Below are 14,820 nucleotides of genomic sequence, written 5' to 3'. Positions count from 1 at the left end.
TGCCAATACGGATGGTAGTAGGATTCGAAATTTTGTGCTAGCCCAAAGAGCAAAGATCACTTACACAAATGTAGAGAACTCTGTGTCCCAAAGTGTTTTCTGAACAGCGGGAACAGGGTCCTTCTGTGATGAATGGCCAGCATGTTGTTTTAGTAGGTGCAAAGAATAATGCCGCTGCATTTCACAAGTCATTGTACTGTCATGCTTCCTTCACATAATAGGAAATGCTTTTCCAAATGAGTGTTGGGTTGCTCACAGAGACAATAAAAGTAATTTAAGATGTCCCTTGTAATCCATGTTTTGTCATTTGGGTGTTCATTTATTATTTTAGCTATTTCCTGTTTGTAACTGAGACATATACCTGTCTTGGTGGTCATTCTGTTCTTCCTCTTCATGAATTTTAAATAATTTTTTTTTTTTTTGGTATCCTTTTCCTTTTTCCTCTCCTGTAGTACAAAAGATAACAAAAGTATCTCTTGGGAGCTGGTGCTACTGCTTTACCCTGCAGCGAACTTGCAGGTGGGGGAAATCTATGATAAAATATCGACTGCTTCTCAGACTGAAAGATTGTGCTAGCATATGTACATCACTGACATGCTACTTATGGTTCCTTCTTCCTGGCTATTGTTTAAATATTTCAAGGTGTTTTTTTTTTTTTTTTTTTTTTTTTTTTTTTTTTTAACATATTTGCTTTTCTTTGTGATCTTCATTCTAAGACCCAGCTATTTTATTTTCCAACTGTTGGGAAAAACCTTTTTGCATCAGGAGGCTCTCTGCTGTGCAAATGTATCTTAACTGTCTCCTCTCCACAGCCTGTCTCATGCTTTGTTTTTGGATAAAACCTTGATATTCATAACTGAACGTTACAATTAAAAATCTAGATAGACTCTGGGAAAATTCTCTTCAGGGAAGCTGTGTAGGCAGTTCAGTGGGAGGGAAGGAACATTAGCTCTGGGGTCACACATCCTGAGCTTGCTGGTCATCACTTTGTCTGCTCACTGTGGGACTTGGATGGTGGATTCCCTGTGGAGTCTGGCTCTGTATCTATATAATGGGCTCACTGGCCAACTGGCAGGGTCATCATGGCTAACAGTAACAACATCTACTTCACATTGTTTATTCCCTTGCGCACTCTGATGGTAGGTATTACTTATTATTAATTTTGAGATTTTTCTGCATGTAAACTGTAGGTCCTCACACCTTGGCAACTCAAATTATGCAATTTAAGAAAATAAAGTATGACTAGTAAAATTCAATGTATTTTTTTTCCTCCAAAACAGCATAGAATTTTTTGATATTTTTTGGTAAAAGTGAGCAGTGACCATCATCAAGGACATGGTAGGAGGGACATCCATTGATGGAAGGGTTGGGCAGTGTAGGTCAGCCTGAACAATACTGAAGTTTTGTAACCATATATGACAAGGCTGGGGTAGTGGTTGCTTATGTGTAGAGAAATCACAATGGCATGGGTAGGTTGTTAGCTTGGTGATGGTTACAATGTGGACCTGCCCATTAGGCCCCTCCTCCAGGCTCTCCTGAGTCATGTGGAACTTGCTGACTTCCCCTTTTTCCATAATCCACCTACCTTCAGGTTCCGCCTGAGCCACAAGTAACTCCTAAAAACACTGGGGTTGGTGAGATGAAGGTGCTCAGGTAAGAGCCATCATCCCCTGAAACTGTGTTGCCTGCCAACTCCAGTGTTTGTTCACAGGCAAAACCAGCAAAAAAGCATCTGATCTTAGATAGAAACAGTGAGCTTTTAGGGGAGAGTAAGACATAAAGCTGAGTTTAACTGGCTCCAACTTTTAAACAAAATGTCAAGAGTATGAATATAGAGTAATATAGATTATTCCATTTTGAGCCATTTCAAAGTAATCATACCAATTTCTTAAAGTATATTTTATATTTCAAGGGGATTCTACAGATTAACTCATTATAGAATTTTCTAGACTTAATTTAGTTTGGAAACGTTGAGAATGGGAACCCACAAGCCAATTCGGACTAGCCTGCCTCAGAGTCCCTCCTCAGTCCCAGATGGTGCTGGATAAGCGGCTCTGACATTCTACCAGTTTATTAGTGGCTCTGAGGCAGTGAAAAATCTGGGCTGGAGTATTTCTCTGGACAAATTGCACCCCATGTCGTTGATCTGCTTTTACAACCAGGCTTGACACATTCACCATTTTCCTCCTGTTCCCTGGCTTCCTTAGCCGCTGAGATTTACAGCTTTTAAAACTCTAGCACTCTTTTTTGCCCCTTGCCTTTAAGTTAAAAGCTGACCAGTCTGTAATATAAAACATAGAATTATGGTAATGAATAAGAGGTTAAAAGCTATCATGGCAAGTAAAACTTGAGCAGGTTTGTCTGACTGATATGGTAAAATTATGTGTTGAATTAAAACATTAAAATGCTGTGGGATTAATGGAGAAAGACAAGAATGGGAGGTCAGAAACAATGCTAAATCAGCACATTAACTGCCTGTGGGTTAGAGAGGGTGGCTTTAATATATGCCTATTGTAGGAAAAAAAAAAAAAGTAATTTAGTCTCTTTTCTTCAGGTGAGTAGAACAACGGCATTTTAAATCTGAGAGGCACCTAGTAAATACATTTATTTCAATTCCTTTCCTACATAGGGGAAGAAACAGAGGCTGCAGAAGATTTAGTTATTTCACAAAAAAACACTGTAATTTGGAGTTTTTGACTTCATGAGTTTTGTGACAATGCTGACATTCATTCTTTCGTGCATTCAATTTATTCAAATCCAGAGCACATCGTATGTTGGGCAGAAGGCAAAATACTTGAGGATTCAGTGGACAATGATACAGAAAAGGCTGCTGTCCTTGGGCTACTACAAGTAAGCAGGCAGTGGCAGTAGGTGGAATGAGGACTGCAGGTCCTGGCATCATGGATGCCAATTTGGGCTTAGAATGAAAGAGGAGGCTTCCTTGAAGAACAGCGGTCTAAGCTGAGACTTGTAGGAATAGTGGTAGTTAACAAGGAGACAGAAAGAAGAGCTTTCCAGGAAGACAGCATAACATAGGCAAAGGCCTGGAGAGGGGAGAGAGCACATTCCCTCTGAGAACCTTGATGGAGTGGAAAGATCAATGGTGTCACATGATAAGGCTAGAGAAGAGGGCAGGGGTGAAGGCACAAAGCCGTTGGATTCCATCTCTTGCAGATGAACAATGGGTGGTCCTTCTTAGACACTAACACAGCAGCGACTTGGCTATTTTGATTTCTATAATGTAAATCTTGTTGCAATGGAGCTCCTATTAATTACATTTTTAAAAAGCTGACGTTGGAATAAAAATTTCCTGGTTACCTAAGGGCCCGGTGTGTTGTACCTTCTGAATGACTGTCCAAAGACATTTAGTCCCCTTGTGTGTGAAGTCGTATGTGATGCCACTGGAGCAGACCTAACTGGTTCATGCTCATTAATTGAATTCCTTATATAGATGCTCTGAGTGTGTATTTTCCATATTGTTTCTATCAGACAGAAGGGAACAATTTTTATAGGTTTTATTGCTTTATCCATTTTTATTAACTAACAGATCATTGGATATTTTGACCAGAGTTTCTTGGGCTGTCGTGAGTTAAAAAAATTTACATTAAAAAAAAAAAAAAGACGTGTAATTCACCACCACTAAATTACAAGTGTTTCAGTAGTTCAGGGGTCAGCAAACCAGGGCTTATAGGTGAAATCCATATGGCTGCCTGTTTTTGTAAATAAAGTTTTTTTTGGAAAAAACTTTGTTTACATTGTCTATTACTGCTTTTATGGTACAAGGGCTGATTTTAGTAGTTGCTAGACAAAACTTATAGCCCACAAACCAAAAATAGTTATTAGCCCCTCACACCTGCCCATAACAGGGAAAGGCTAATCCTGTACCCTGCCAATAAGATGTAGCCAAAGAGAGGACAGAAAAGAGCAAGATTTACGGGTCTTCAGCAGTGACTAGAAAGACATAAGAGCCCAACCAAATTATTTAGTATTTTTTTCAGAGAAGAATCCAGTACAATAATGAAAAAGAAGAAGCCTAGTTTCTTCTTTGGAGATTTTTCGTATTGCAGATGTCTTGGATGAATGTATTATAGAATGTTTACATCTTAAAGACTTGTCTTTGAACTTGAGAAAAAATGCAAAAAGCCATTTTGGTCATTTGATATTTCTCTTTTGGAAGGTTGGATGAGTATTGTGGTTAACAGTATTTGCAATTTGAAGGGAAAAAAGTCTTTTTGTTAAAAAAATATTCTGCTGCTTTTCTGATAATGCAGTAACCTCTTACTAGGTTGAGGTTAATGAAAATAATTCTCTCAGTCTCTGGCTAATGTCCAGAGCTTCTGGTTCTCCTTCAAACTTTATGACAAAACTGGAGCAGTATAAGCTGGAGTTGAAATAGGTTAACCGTGAGGCCTGAAGAAGGTTTTGTATGAAATACATTTTTTCTGTCTCCCATCTTTCCTCCTCCTTCTAGAATGTGGAAATAAATGGGGACACGACGTGGGTAGAAGAGTTGCAGAATGTTTATAAAAAGTCATTGTTAAAGGGGGGCTACTATGGTAGCTTTAAATTAATTCTTAACATACCGGTTCATGTGGTGGGTCAGGACCTCTAAGAGGATGGGTCATAACCCATGTCCAGAAAGACTAAGTTTTAATTTTGATTGACATGATGCTAATATCATGATGCTAATATATCAGTTTAGCTTGTTTCTTCTAGTCACTGAGAAAGTACAAGTAAATATTTGGCTGGATTCACTCGTTAGTTATCAAAGAATGTAGAATCCATTAAGCTGATGCCTGAATCTTCAACCTGTTGCTTATAGGACTCTAATATCTAAACTAGAAATGGCTATTTTTCATGAAAGTGTTCATTCTAGTGAAGGGACTAATTTTTTTTAATCACATAAGTGGAAAACATTCGCAGTAGACAGAAATGAGTGAAAAGCTTGTGAAAATGTGTAATTTTGAGAAGAAACCCAATATTTAATTTGCATTTCATCTGGTATGTGGTTCAGCTTTTACTTAAAATTGATAAACTGCTCTGTTCCAATAAGTTGAGCACTTAAACAGTCACTAGGAAAATTTTCAGTTATTCCAATTGTGGTAATACTGCTCACAGCGTTATTAGATTACTCTAGAATTAATATCAGGTTCATTTTGAATTATCCAAGAAAAATTTTATTAGAGCTTACTTATATATTATTTCTGACCCTCAAATATTATTAGCTGTCAGAGCACTTGTATCTAAATAAATTTTGGCTGCTCAAAGAACCAACAAAACTACCATCCCAACAAAGAAGGCAAACGTTTAAAGGACAAAACTAAATTGCCATTATTAATGGTATTAAAAAGAATGTGCCATCAATAGGCTATTGTTAATTAGTAACAGTGTGATTAGCAGAGAAAATTTCTAGAAATTTGGATTATTTACCTTTCCATAAGAAAGAGCTTTATTAAATGAAAGTGTATGTAACAGTGTAAAATAATGCTTAGCAAACTATTCCTAAATAGAAATATTATTGCAATATTGGTTAAGAATTTGTGGGGACCTACTTTTCTAGAAATAAATGGTCTAAAGCACTTGACATTTCTTTCTTTCCAAGCAAATTTGATTTCCCACTTACATCATGCTTATGAAATAAAAATATTTAATAACATATTTTTTCATAGATAGTAATGCAATTTAACTTTAAAAGCTTCCCTATTGATACGGAAAAATTGTTTTGATTCAAATCAGAGGGTTATTTAAAAATACATTTTTTGTAATCTGTCTCCTATAGAAATATTTGATGGATTTATTACATGCAAAAACTCTAATGGCCACTCCCTCCTGTAATTGGGGTCACTTTTGATAAATAGGAAACAAATAGGAAATAAATGCCCACCTAAATTAATTATATGGACACATATTGATATGTAAAATATTTTAAAATATTGTAATAAAGTCTAGTAGAGTCTTTTAATGTCATATTTATTTGGAAACATGATTGCAACCTTTCTCTCAAATTTCTTAAAGTGGAAGTTTTCGTCCACATAGCCATATGGCTCAAAATTGCCATCGCTTTATATAGTATGTAAGTTTACCTATTTGTAATTAACGGCAAATGTACAAAGTCCATTGACGGCTTAGGAAAAGAATCTATCTTTATTGTTCATTCTGGGGAGCAGTGCTTCCATCCTTTTCTGAAGTCTTGAATATTCATCTTATTCTATAATTATGGAGGGTAAAGGAGAATGTAAAAAATAAAAATGATGTCTGGGAATACCATACCCCACTTTACTCCACCCCACCTACTTCACCCACCTGCATACATAAACAGAGCAGGTGTGGTCCAGGAAAACCCAGAGTTGTCAGTGTTAAGGCAAATAAATGGCTTAGCACCTCAGTCCCCTTTTTTGGTGTTTGCTTCTGTATTTAAATGTGTTTGAGGTTTTCAACATCCCCAGAACATTGGCTGTTAAGAGGCGGAAAACATGCAATTTATAGCAGATGGGTACAGCCTTTCCTGGCAGTGCTGCTGAAATGGGATCAATCAACAGCACTTCATGCTTCATTTGTCCGAAAGAAACCCACCTGGGGAAACCCTGTGGCACTGTGCCTATTAGGAAAACACCTTAACGTGTTGTTTAAGATAAAAATTCGCCAGTTGGCATTAATCAGGAAGAAAACGGTTTCTCCATTAACCCTCTCCCACTTGCCTTTCTCTTATCTTTTTTTTTTTTCCTTCATGTTTTGAACCATGATCCTTTATTCTCTTTAATCATAGGAGACACAGCCCAGGGAAGCCATACAGCATTACTCATAAGGCTTAAACTTTCAAACTTTTTTCTCCCTAATTTTTGATCTTATCTTTCTACAAACCTTATTTGGCAAAGATCCTAATCCTGTTTTCATTTTCCATCTGCCAATGCTGCCTTCTTTTTGATTTTCTGGACCTCTTCCTCTCCTTAATTTTAGGATGTGTTAGGCTGGGAGTGAGCATTATGAATTGGGGCAACCTTCGCTGTTCAATAAACCTAAGACCAGACAGAGTGAGTTTTGGGGGATGATGAAATCAAAGCCAGGTGCTTTGGAGGTACCACAATGGCCTTGAATTAATAACTTTTCTTTCTCTGATTCCTGAAACTTTTCTAGGTGTAAAGTGGATATCTCGGCACTCCCTCTGAAGCAAGCCAACTGCCTGGAGCTGCCGCTGGACAGCTGTCTGGGGGCTCTCCTTATGTTGGTCACACTTACACCCTGTGCGGGGGTCTCCATCTCTGATCTGTGTGTCTGCCCCTTAGCAGACCCCAGTGAAAGAAAGCAGATTACCCAGCGATATGTGAGTGTTTTGCCTTATTGTACACTCGCCCTCCTCCCTTCTCTTTTAAAACAAAGTCTTTATTGAAACAAAGTCCCTGAATTGAAAAACTACATCAAAAGAAATCTTTGTCCCAAGTTTCATTGTACGTCATAAAACAAGACATCAGACTTAGGGGTTAATGCATTAGTGAAAAGGTGACAGTAGAATTAAGAGTTGGTTTTGCTATTTGAAAAGGCAAAAAGATACTCTGAATTTTTAGCTTTTAGCAAGTCTTTAGGGAATGTTGAAATCCCCAGGGAAGCAGACTCCTGCTTAGCCTGTCTGTGTGTGTAAATAGGACTTTTAATATAAGTTCACAAATAACTTTACCAGCCATTAATGTTTGCAATGTTATGGATACCTTTGCAGAACTTCTTAGGATCAAGTGAGAACCTGCTCGTGCCTTGTAAAGCAATGACACTAGCTGGACACGAAGGACTGCTGTTCTGAACTACTCTGGATAAGAGCAGTGTGTGATTTCTCTCTAAGTAGTTACAGTGTGCTTAACAGTCCACTCAGCATTTTTAAATGAAATGGCTGTGTCCTCTTCATTTATTTTCTGTACTCTGGCTTTCTAGGTGCCTTTATTTGCATTCTGCTTTTATCCTATCTTCTTTATAAATCAATATATTTATTTTAGTGCCACACAGGGAAGGCATGTTTTAGGAAAGTGGCCTGAAAATGAAGCAAAGATGAATCCCTATTCAATGGTACTATCATTCTCAGCATAAACTTTAGTGTCACCAGGATCCTTCACTGTGTAGATGTATTGATTAATTGAATAATTCTTTATCTTTGGGAGTACAAGACCTAGCCACATAGCTCATTGTCAATGCAGATTGTGCATGTGAGCTTGGCATACTGTGAAGAAGGTTTGACACAACTCACTATTAACATTCTCTCTGATTAGGTAAGCAAATGAAAATTTAATGGTGAAGGATACAACTTTTCCCCAAGCTTTTCAATGGATAAGTTGACAAATTTACCAAATTCATGAGGAGTTTTGTGTATTTATAAAGTAACATTAGATACCATCTACATCTAGGTGTAAAGTGGATAAAGTAATGCCTGCTTTGAATAATGCTTTAGGATTTGAGGAGTAGTAATCAAAAAGAGGTTTGAAGAGGCTATGATCAAAATAGAAATACTGAGTGCTTCTTCAGCTAGCAAGCTGGCCAGCATGTTAGAGGGAACGAATGCTGTTTCAAAGCACAAGTTACAGCCCCCGGATTTGTTTTTCAGGTTGTAAGAACAGATCATCTTTAAAGGCATTTCCACTTCTAAATTGTAAAAGCACTTCATTTCAAATGTGTTCTCTTAGTTTAAAAACTAATTGCTTTGTTTGTTTGTTTAGGTTGAAAATAGAGAGGAGAAACAACTTTCAAATGTTTTTAGGAATGATGCATATTAAGTTAGGCAAACTGTTATTAAGCTTGTGTTATTCTATCTGAAATGCCTAAATAACAAGTATTTTAATAGCCTTTCGTAAATCCTTGGGATCTGTTTATCACAGATTTTTAGCTATCTAATGATGACAAATAGCATATCCAACGGTTTTAAGGCAGTGTCTTTTTCAGTAGGTGTGTTCTGGAGGCATGAGAAGAGAGTTTATCTGCTGGCCTCTTTCATGCATGATTTCTTAAGGATGCCATGTATATAAACATCCAAATATTGCTATATGTGCTTAAGAATGAGCAGTGGATGTAGATTCAGACTTTGGCTCGTACAAACTCAAGGCTAAAGTAAATATGAATCTAGGGTGATACTAGATGCTTAATCTCTAATTGAATGAGCTAGCTAAAACATAGACCAGAAAATTTACTCTGTTTCCACCCCAACTCTCTTTCCAGTGGTAATAAGTATCTGTGATGGGTCCAAGTTTAGTCCTCTGGTATCTATAAAGTTTGTACTAACGAGGTCAGAATAATGTTGTGTTTCAGAGTGATTTAAAAGTTGCATTAATGAGAAAGAAGGGGGGAAAAAGAGTATCAATGTAATTCTACCCACACATTTTCCCGGTGGGGTATCTATGCTATCACCAGGGGGCAATGTTAAAAGTAGATTATATGTGCTTCTAATTGGTTTATTTTAAATGTGTAGTTAATTAATTCTCAGCCACTTTTCTTTTAATTTGGCTGCTATAAGCGCCTAACTGTCCTGTTAACTTACATAATACATTTTGGGGGATTTTTTTTTTAAGATTTCATGAGAGAAAGGAAGATAAATCTAGGATGCACTTCCTATGGGACTTTATGACATTAAATAGTATGTTAAAAAGCTGTTTTCACTTGTTATCACCTTTTCAACCCTCAGTGCTTACGGAACTCCCTGAAAGATATGAAAGACGTCGGCATTTTACAAGTGAAGGTTTTAAAGGCAGCAGATCTCTTAGCGGCAGATTTCTCAGGTACGGGACACTTTCGTTTTCTAATTTATCTTTATTTCCTGCTTTGAAGCAATCTCCTAGCAAAGCAAAATGCTTAATAAGTAGAAGTATGAATATAACATTCATGCACCTTCAAATAGAGTCATAGCAAAAAAGAGGCAGACTTGAGCAATTTCTTTCACATAATGCACCTTTTTTACACATTTCTTTCCAAATGATTTTATGCTGATTCAGCAATATTCAGATCTATTGAGCTTCAAAAATATTTGTGGATTATGAGTCACGACTTCTTTATTTGTTAAATTAAGTTGTTGGTCAAGCTTTTCTGTGTAACCTCAAATGACAGCGATTCGACTTCTTGCCTTTCGCTGCTCTCTGTCTGAATCGTTCACATGGTTCATAAATCTGAGCTTGAAGTCAGATCTGGCTGGCACCTCATTGTAACAATGACCAGAGTCTAGGCCCTGGGACCACTTTGCAGTTGACATTGTCTTATAGGAAGTTTCTGTTGGTGCTTCTGTAACTTGAACTTTTAGAAAGAGGCCAAAGCAGACATGCTTTGTGCTGAATTATGCTCTGCCGCACGTAGAGTAATCCAGACACGCCAGTGTCTGACAGCGGCTCCCCACTCATTGCCAAATTACCCCCTTGTGCTGACTAACAATTTAGCCGCCTACATGACAGATGCTATTTACCAAGTAAATTGATGAATACAAAGAGTATTCTACAGCATGGTTCTATCTATTGATTCAGGATTGCATGGTTTTTAAAAATATATATCCCGTATTTTTAAAATGTGGGCTACTGTTTTTCTTCCTTCCAGACAGGAACAATTTCACTATATTTGTACAGCCTTTAAATTTCTGAGACTGAGTTTGAGGAAGTTCAACCATTGGAAAAGAGAACTTTAATTTTCAGCACATTATATTACAGACATTTTAGGAAATATAAACTTAGTTGAAAAAAAAAAATTCTCCTCACCCTGCTCAAAAATGAAACAATAGAAATGATTACTCTATAAGATGATCCTGATTAGTGAGAAGATCCAAAAATGGTTTTTGGGCCAAATAGAAGATATAATTTTTGATGTTTGTAGGTGAAGTACTCAGATGATTACTCTTAATATTCACTAGTATTTTTGCAAATGTTTGTAATCTCATGTTAATTAAGACACTTTTCTTTTTACTTATATTTTATGAAAACAGTCAACATTTCACATGTGCCTTTGACATTAGTGGTTCTGTCATCCCTAAAGCACATTTAGAATTGCCTATGAGTTTCCCAGAGAAAATTATTTTTACTTCTGTCTAATTGTTTACATACAGCACTTTTTGAATGCACAATTGTTGTTCTCTCAGGAAATGTCTCCAGCCCCAAGAACTCATTTATGCCTCTAGCATTTAAAAAAATTCTTCCTGTAACTTGCATATATATATTTTTGAATCTCCAGTGACTAATTGTAATGCATGAAGAGTATTTTTTGAAGGCTTGTGTACAACAACATCCCTATGTGGAAACCCTTTGTTTCTTTTTTTTTTCCTTGAGATGGAGTCCTGCTCTGTGGCCCAGGCTGGAGTGCAATGGCGCCATCTTGGCTCACTGTAACCTCCGCCTACTGGTTTCAAGCAATTCTTCTGCCTCAGTAGCTTCTTATCCCAGTAGCTGAGTTTGTAACAGATACCTGCCACCACACCTGGCTAATGGAAACACTTTTGAAAAACTTAATTTATTTAACCTGTCTTATCAAGTAACCTCCATATAAAACCCCCAAAACTAGTTTATATAAAGATTGTTTCAGGCCAGTGTATCATCTCCAAAGAGTATTTTAACTATTAAAATGAAGTGAATAGGAGAGGATACCTGAAGAAAGAGTCTTTGTAAAGACCCTTTCTATGGAAGAATAATTTTGGGAGAAATGTTTTCATTTTGTTGTTTTACATTCAAGGTATTCAGTAGATAGTTTTGGGCTAGATGAAGGTAAGTACCAACAAATTCCAATAACAATAACTGTAGTTAGAAATGAAATAATGCTGTGTGGTTTGACTAAATGCCCTGGTGTTTTACTATTTCTGTATTTATGAGAAAATTATTGCTATTGTGAATTGAGGAAAAGTGATTTGTCATTGGCTAAACATGTGTTTAGACCGTAATGGTTTTTGTTTTAGAACTGAATTTCACAGTCTATGTTTATACATTGTCAGGCTCCTGTGTGAATCCCCCAGAGTGTTCCAACCAAGGCACTGCTTTAGGGCTACAAAGTGGACTTATTCCAGATAGTTGTAATTTAACTTTTCTGTGTGAAAAAATAAGTGGATTCAGATTACAGTGAGGTAGCAATGAATACCTCTAAGAGGTTAGCGATCGTGGCCTATAGTGGGGATCAGGAGTTATTGCTGTTATTGTTATTGTTACTTTGAATAGTACATAAAAAATAAAACAGACCTCAGCAGTGTCATTGGATCAGGATCAGAGAAACCACCCATTTTTGTCAGTGCCAGGAACATTTAAGAAATTAAGTAACTATTCGTAACCATTCCTACTCTATACCCTTCATTTTCCAGTCACCTTACTTTATAAATCAGCGTTCATTTATTGCAGTTGCTAGGGGAGTAAAGCATTCACCCACAAATTGAAAAAAATGCATTTACTCCAGATAACCGGGGACATTCTCTAAAGAATGATGGTCATTTTAGACACGGTGCAAAAGGGAACCTTTCGTTCTTTCAGCTTTTCTTTTATCATATGTTTTTATTTTGTGGTAATTGCATGTTTCTAAAAACAACATGAAGTAACCACAATAATTGATGCTTCAGTTTAGTTTCACCTAAAGTTCAGGAATCCTGATAAAGCAAAAGTCTATAGGGATTAGTCTTGGCAGTAGTCCATGCAGAGGTTATAGTTACCGTTCTGGGAGCAAAGGGATTGCATGTCCTGGAGGAGTGAATGAATGCATACGGTAAACTCTATGCTCAGTAGTTTCCTAATTTTAAAGCCATCCACCTCTTTTCGAATAACCATTAGAAAAAGAAAATATAGGTCATTCAAGCCACTGGGATCAAATTAGAAGGATATTTCTATTGATGTTATGATTATATAGGCATAACAAGAAATTCAACTTTGGAAAAATTGAATACTCATTACTATGTTAGTATTTTAGAACATTAGAATAAAATATATATACTAAGGTGAATTTATTTCTCATAAAGTTGTTTTATCTGTAAAGGAAAATAGTGTATACATTTTCAAATGTGTTAAAATATATGAATAAGCCTAAATCTGTGTATATTAGCAGTATTATGATATTTACAGTTGGCAAAGGCTTTAATTCTCTAATGTATAAAAAGATATATTTATTGTTTTTAAATTGTGCCTTTTTAATAAATATGCTATTTTGTTGTGATTGAAGCTATCTGTTAATAAATTTAAATATATATTTATCTTGGCATTTTTTAGCGTTTCTGACATTTGTGTATGAGGGAAGACTTTATTCAAAGAATCTTAAGTAATCTATCTTCTTTGGAGCCTATCTCTAAAATTGGTAAAAGCTGTTTTTTCTCAGGTCTATGCCAATGTTAGACATGGATAGCCATAAGCAGTTATTCTAGTAGAAAAGCCTGTCAAATATTTTTTAAAGAATTTGCTTCACAAATTCCTTGTGCCCAGCATAACCTAACATTTTTAAGTGATAGGTGATGCAGCCTGATGTCATTACTTTTGTGGTAAACTAGGCCACAGCCTTGATTCATGAAACAAATGATAAATTGTACTTGGAGGCTCAAGGTGAATAGCTGTGTGTAATGTTTGACGAGACCAACATACTTCACGAAGCTACTGCTAGTCTTAAAATGCAGGTATTTTAAGAAGAAAATAACTCACATTCGAATGATTAACTGAGAAAGAGAAACATTTTATTCTGGACAATGCTGAGAAATGGACAGTATAACAGGTTTCATATCTACAGTAGAGGCCCAGACAGAAAGTCATGGTATATGCTGCCCAGGGGCACATCTGATCATAAATTAATACTGTTGTAAGAAAATACAAACTTAATCTCATAAACTGTAAAAAGGTAATATAGTAAACAATGGGCTAATGGGAAAATTGTTAGAGAACTGAAATGTTTTTCAGTCCAGACTGTATCACCTTTCAGTATACATGACAACAGCAATCTTACCCATTGAGAGAGATCAGCCAATGAAGAGTAGGAAACTGTCTTGGTATGCTCAGCACATGTGTGCAGATTATTCAGGATAGCCTTATTATAATTGATAGGATGCTGCTGAGAAGCTGCCAGGATTATAATGTGTTAGGGTTAATTCAGCACTAGGAATTGAAACATCATGGCCACCATTGGCATGATGCGTATGTCAAGTATTCCACACCAAATCAATGATTCTTCCGTAACATTCTTAAAATCAAAATGTAGTTCATACAGGTACCTTCCTGTTACTTAAGCTTTCTCTTTATTAGTTTTATTCTCTAAAATAATTCTTGTAAGAGACCTCCTTCCCCATAAAGGATGTTCCAAAGGCAAGAGGCCATTCTTCAGTCTCCCTCTGCTTCATACTCATGGCCCTTACCCTGTTCCTCCTAGTATGCCCCCTACCCACTCAGAATCCTGGCATAATAGGGGAACTAGAAACTTCAGGGAGTTTTCTTTAACTCACCATGCCAAGAGTAGCAACAAAGCAATCAGAGCAGCCCTCCACGCATAGCTCAGTGTGGGAGGATATGAAGTGACATAACAGCACAACAGAAAATGCAGTATAGGCTTCAATATCCTCTCTTTTTATGGCACAATCCCATTGTTTAATCTGTTCGCATGTGGCTATAAAGAAATTCCTGTGACTGGATTATTTATAAAACAAGAGGTTTAATTGGCTCACAGTTCTGCAGGCCGTACAAGAAGCATGACGACTTCTGCTTCTTGGGAGTCCTCAGGGAGCTTTTACTCTTGACGGAAGGCAAAGCAGGAGCAGTGAAGCAGGAGTCTTACATGGCAGGGGCAGGACCAGTGGGGTAGGGGATGCTACACACTTTTCAATAACCAGATCTCATGAGAACTCTATCGGGAGACAGCACCAAGAGAATA

The 14,820-nt window shown here is 36.8% G+C and overlaps 1 protein-coding gene across 3 annotated transcripts in view; it reads left to right on the top strand.

Annotated features, from left to right (window-relative positions):
* MCTP2 (multiple C2 and transmembrane domain containing 2) overlaps positions 1 to 14,820 on the top strand; it is a 259,899-nt gene that overhangs the window by 129,671 nt on the left and 115,408 nt on the right. For all 3 annotated transcript variants that reach the window (XM_050799764.1, XM_050799767.1, XM_050799766.1), the window contains 2 exons: positions 7,135 to 7,321; positions 9,656 to 9,749. In XM_050799764.1, the coding sequence (XP_050655721.1) occupies positions 7,135 to 7,321; positions 9,656 to 9,749 (281 nt within the window). The remainder of the gene's footprint in view (positions 1 to 7,134; positions 7,322 to 9,655; positions 9,750 to 14,820) is intronic.

The sequence above is a fragment of the Macaca thibetana genome, chromosome 7 (assembly GCF_024542745.1).
Source record: "Macaca thibetana thibetana isolate TM-01 chromosome 7, ASM2454274v1, whole genome shotgun sequence".
Taxonomy (NCBI): domain Eukaryota; kingdom Metazoa; phylum Chordata; class Mammalia; order Primates; family Cercopithecidae; genus Macaca; species Macaca thibetana.
Note: the sequence above shows the minus strand (reverse complement) of the source record. Positions and strands in the feature narration are given on the sequence as shown.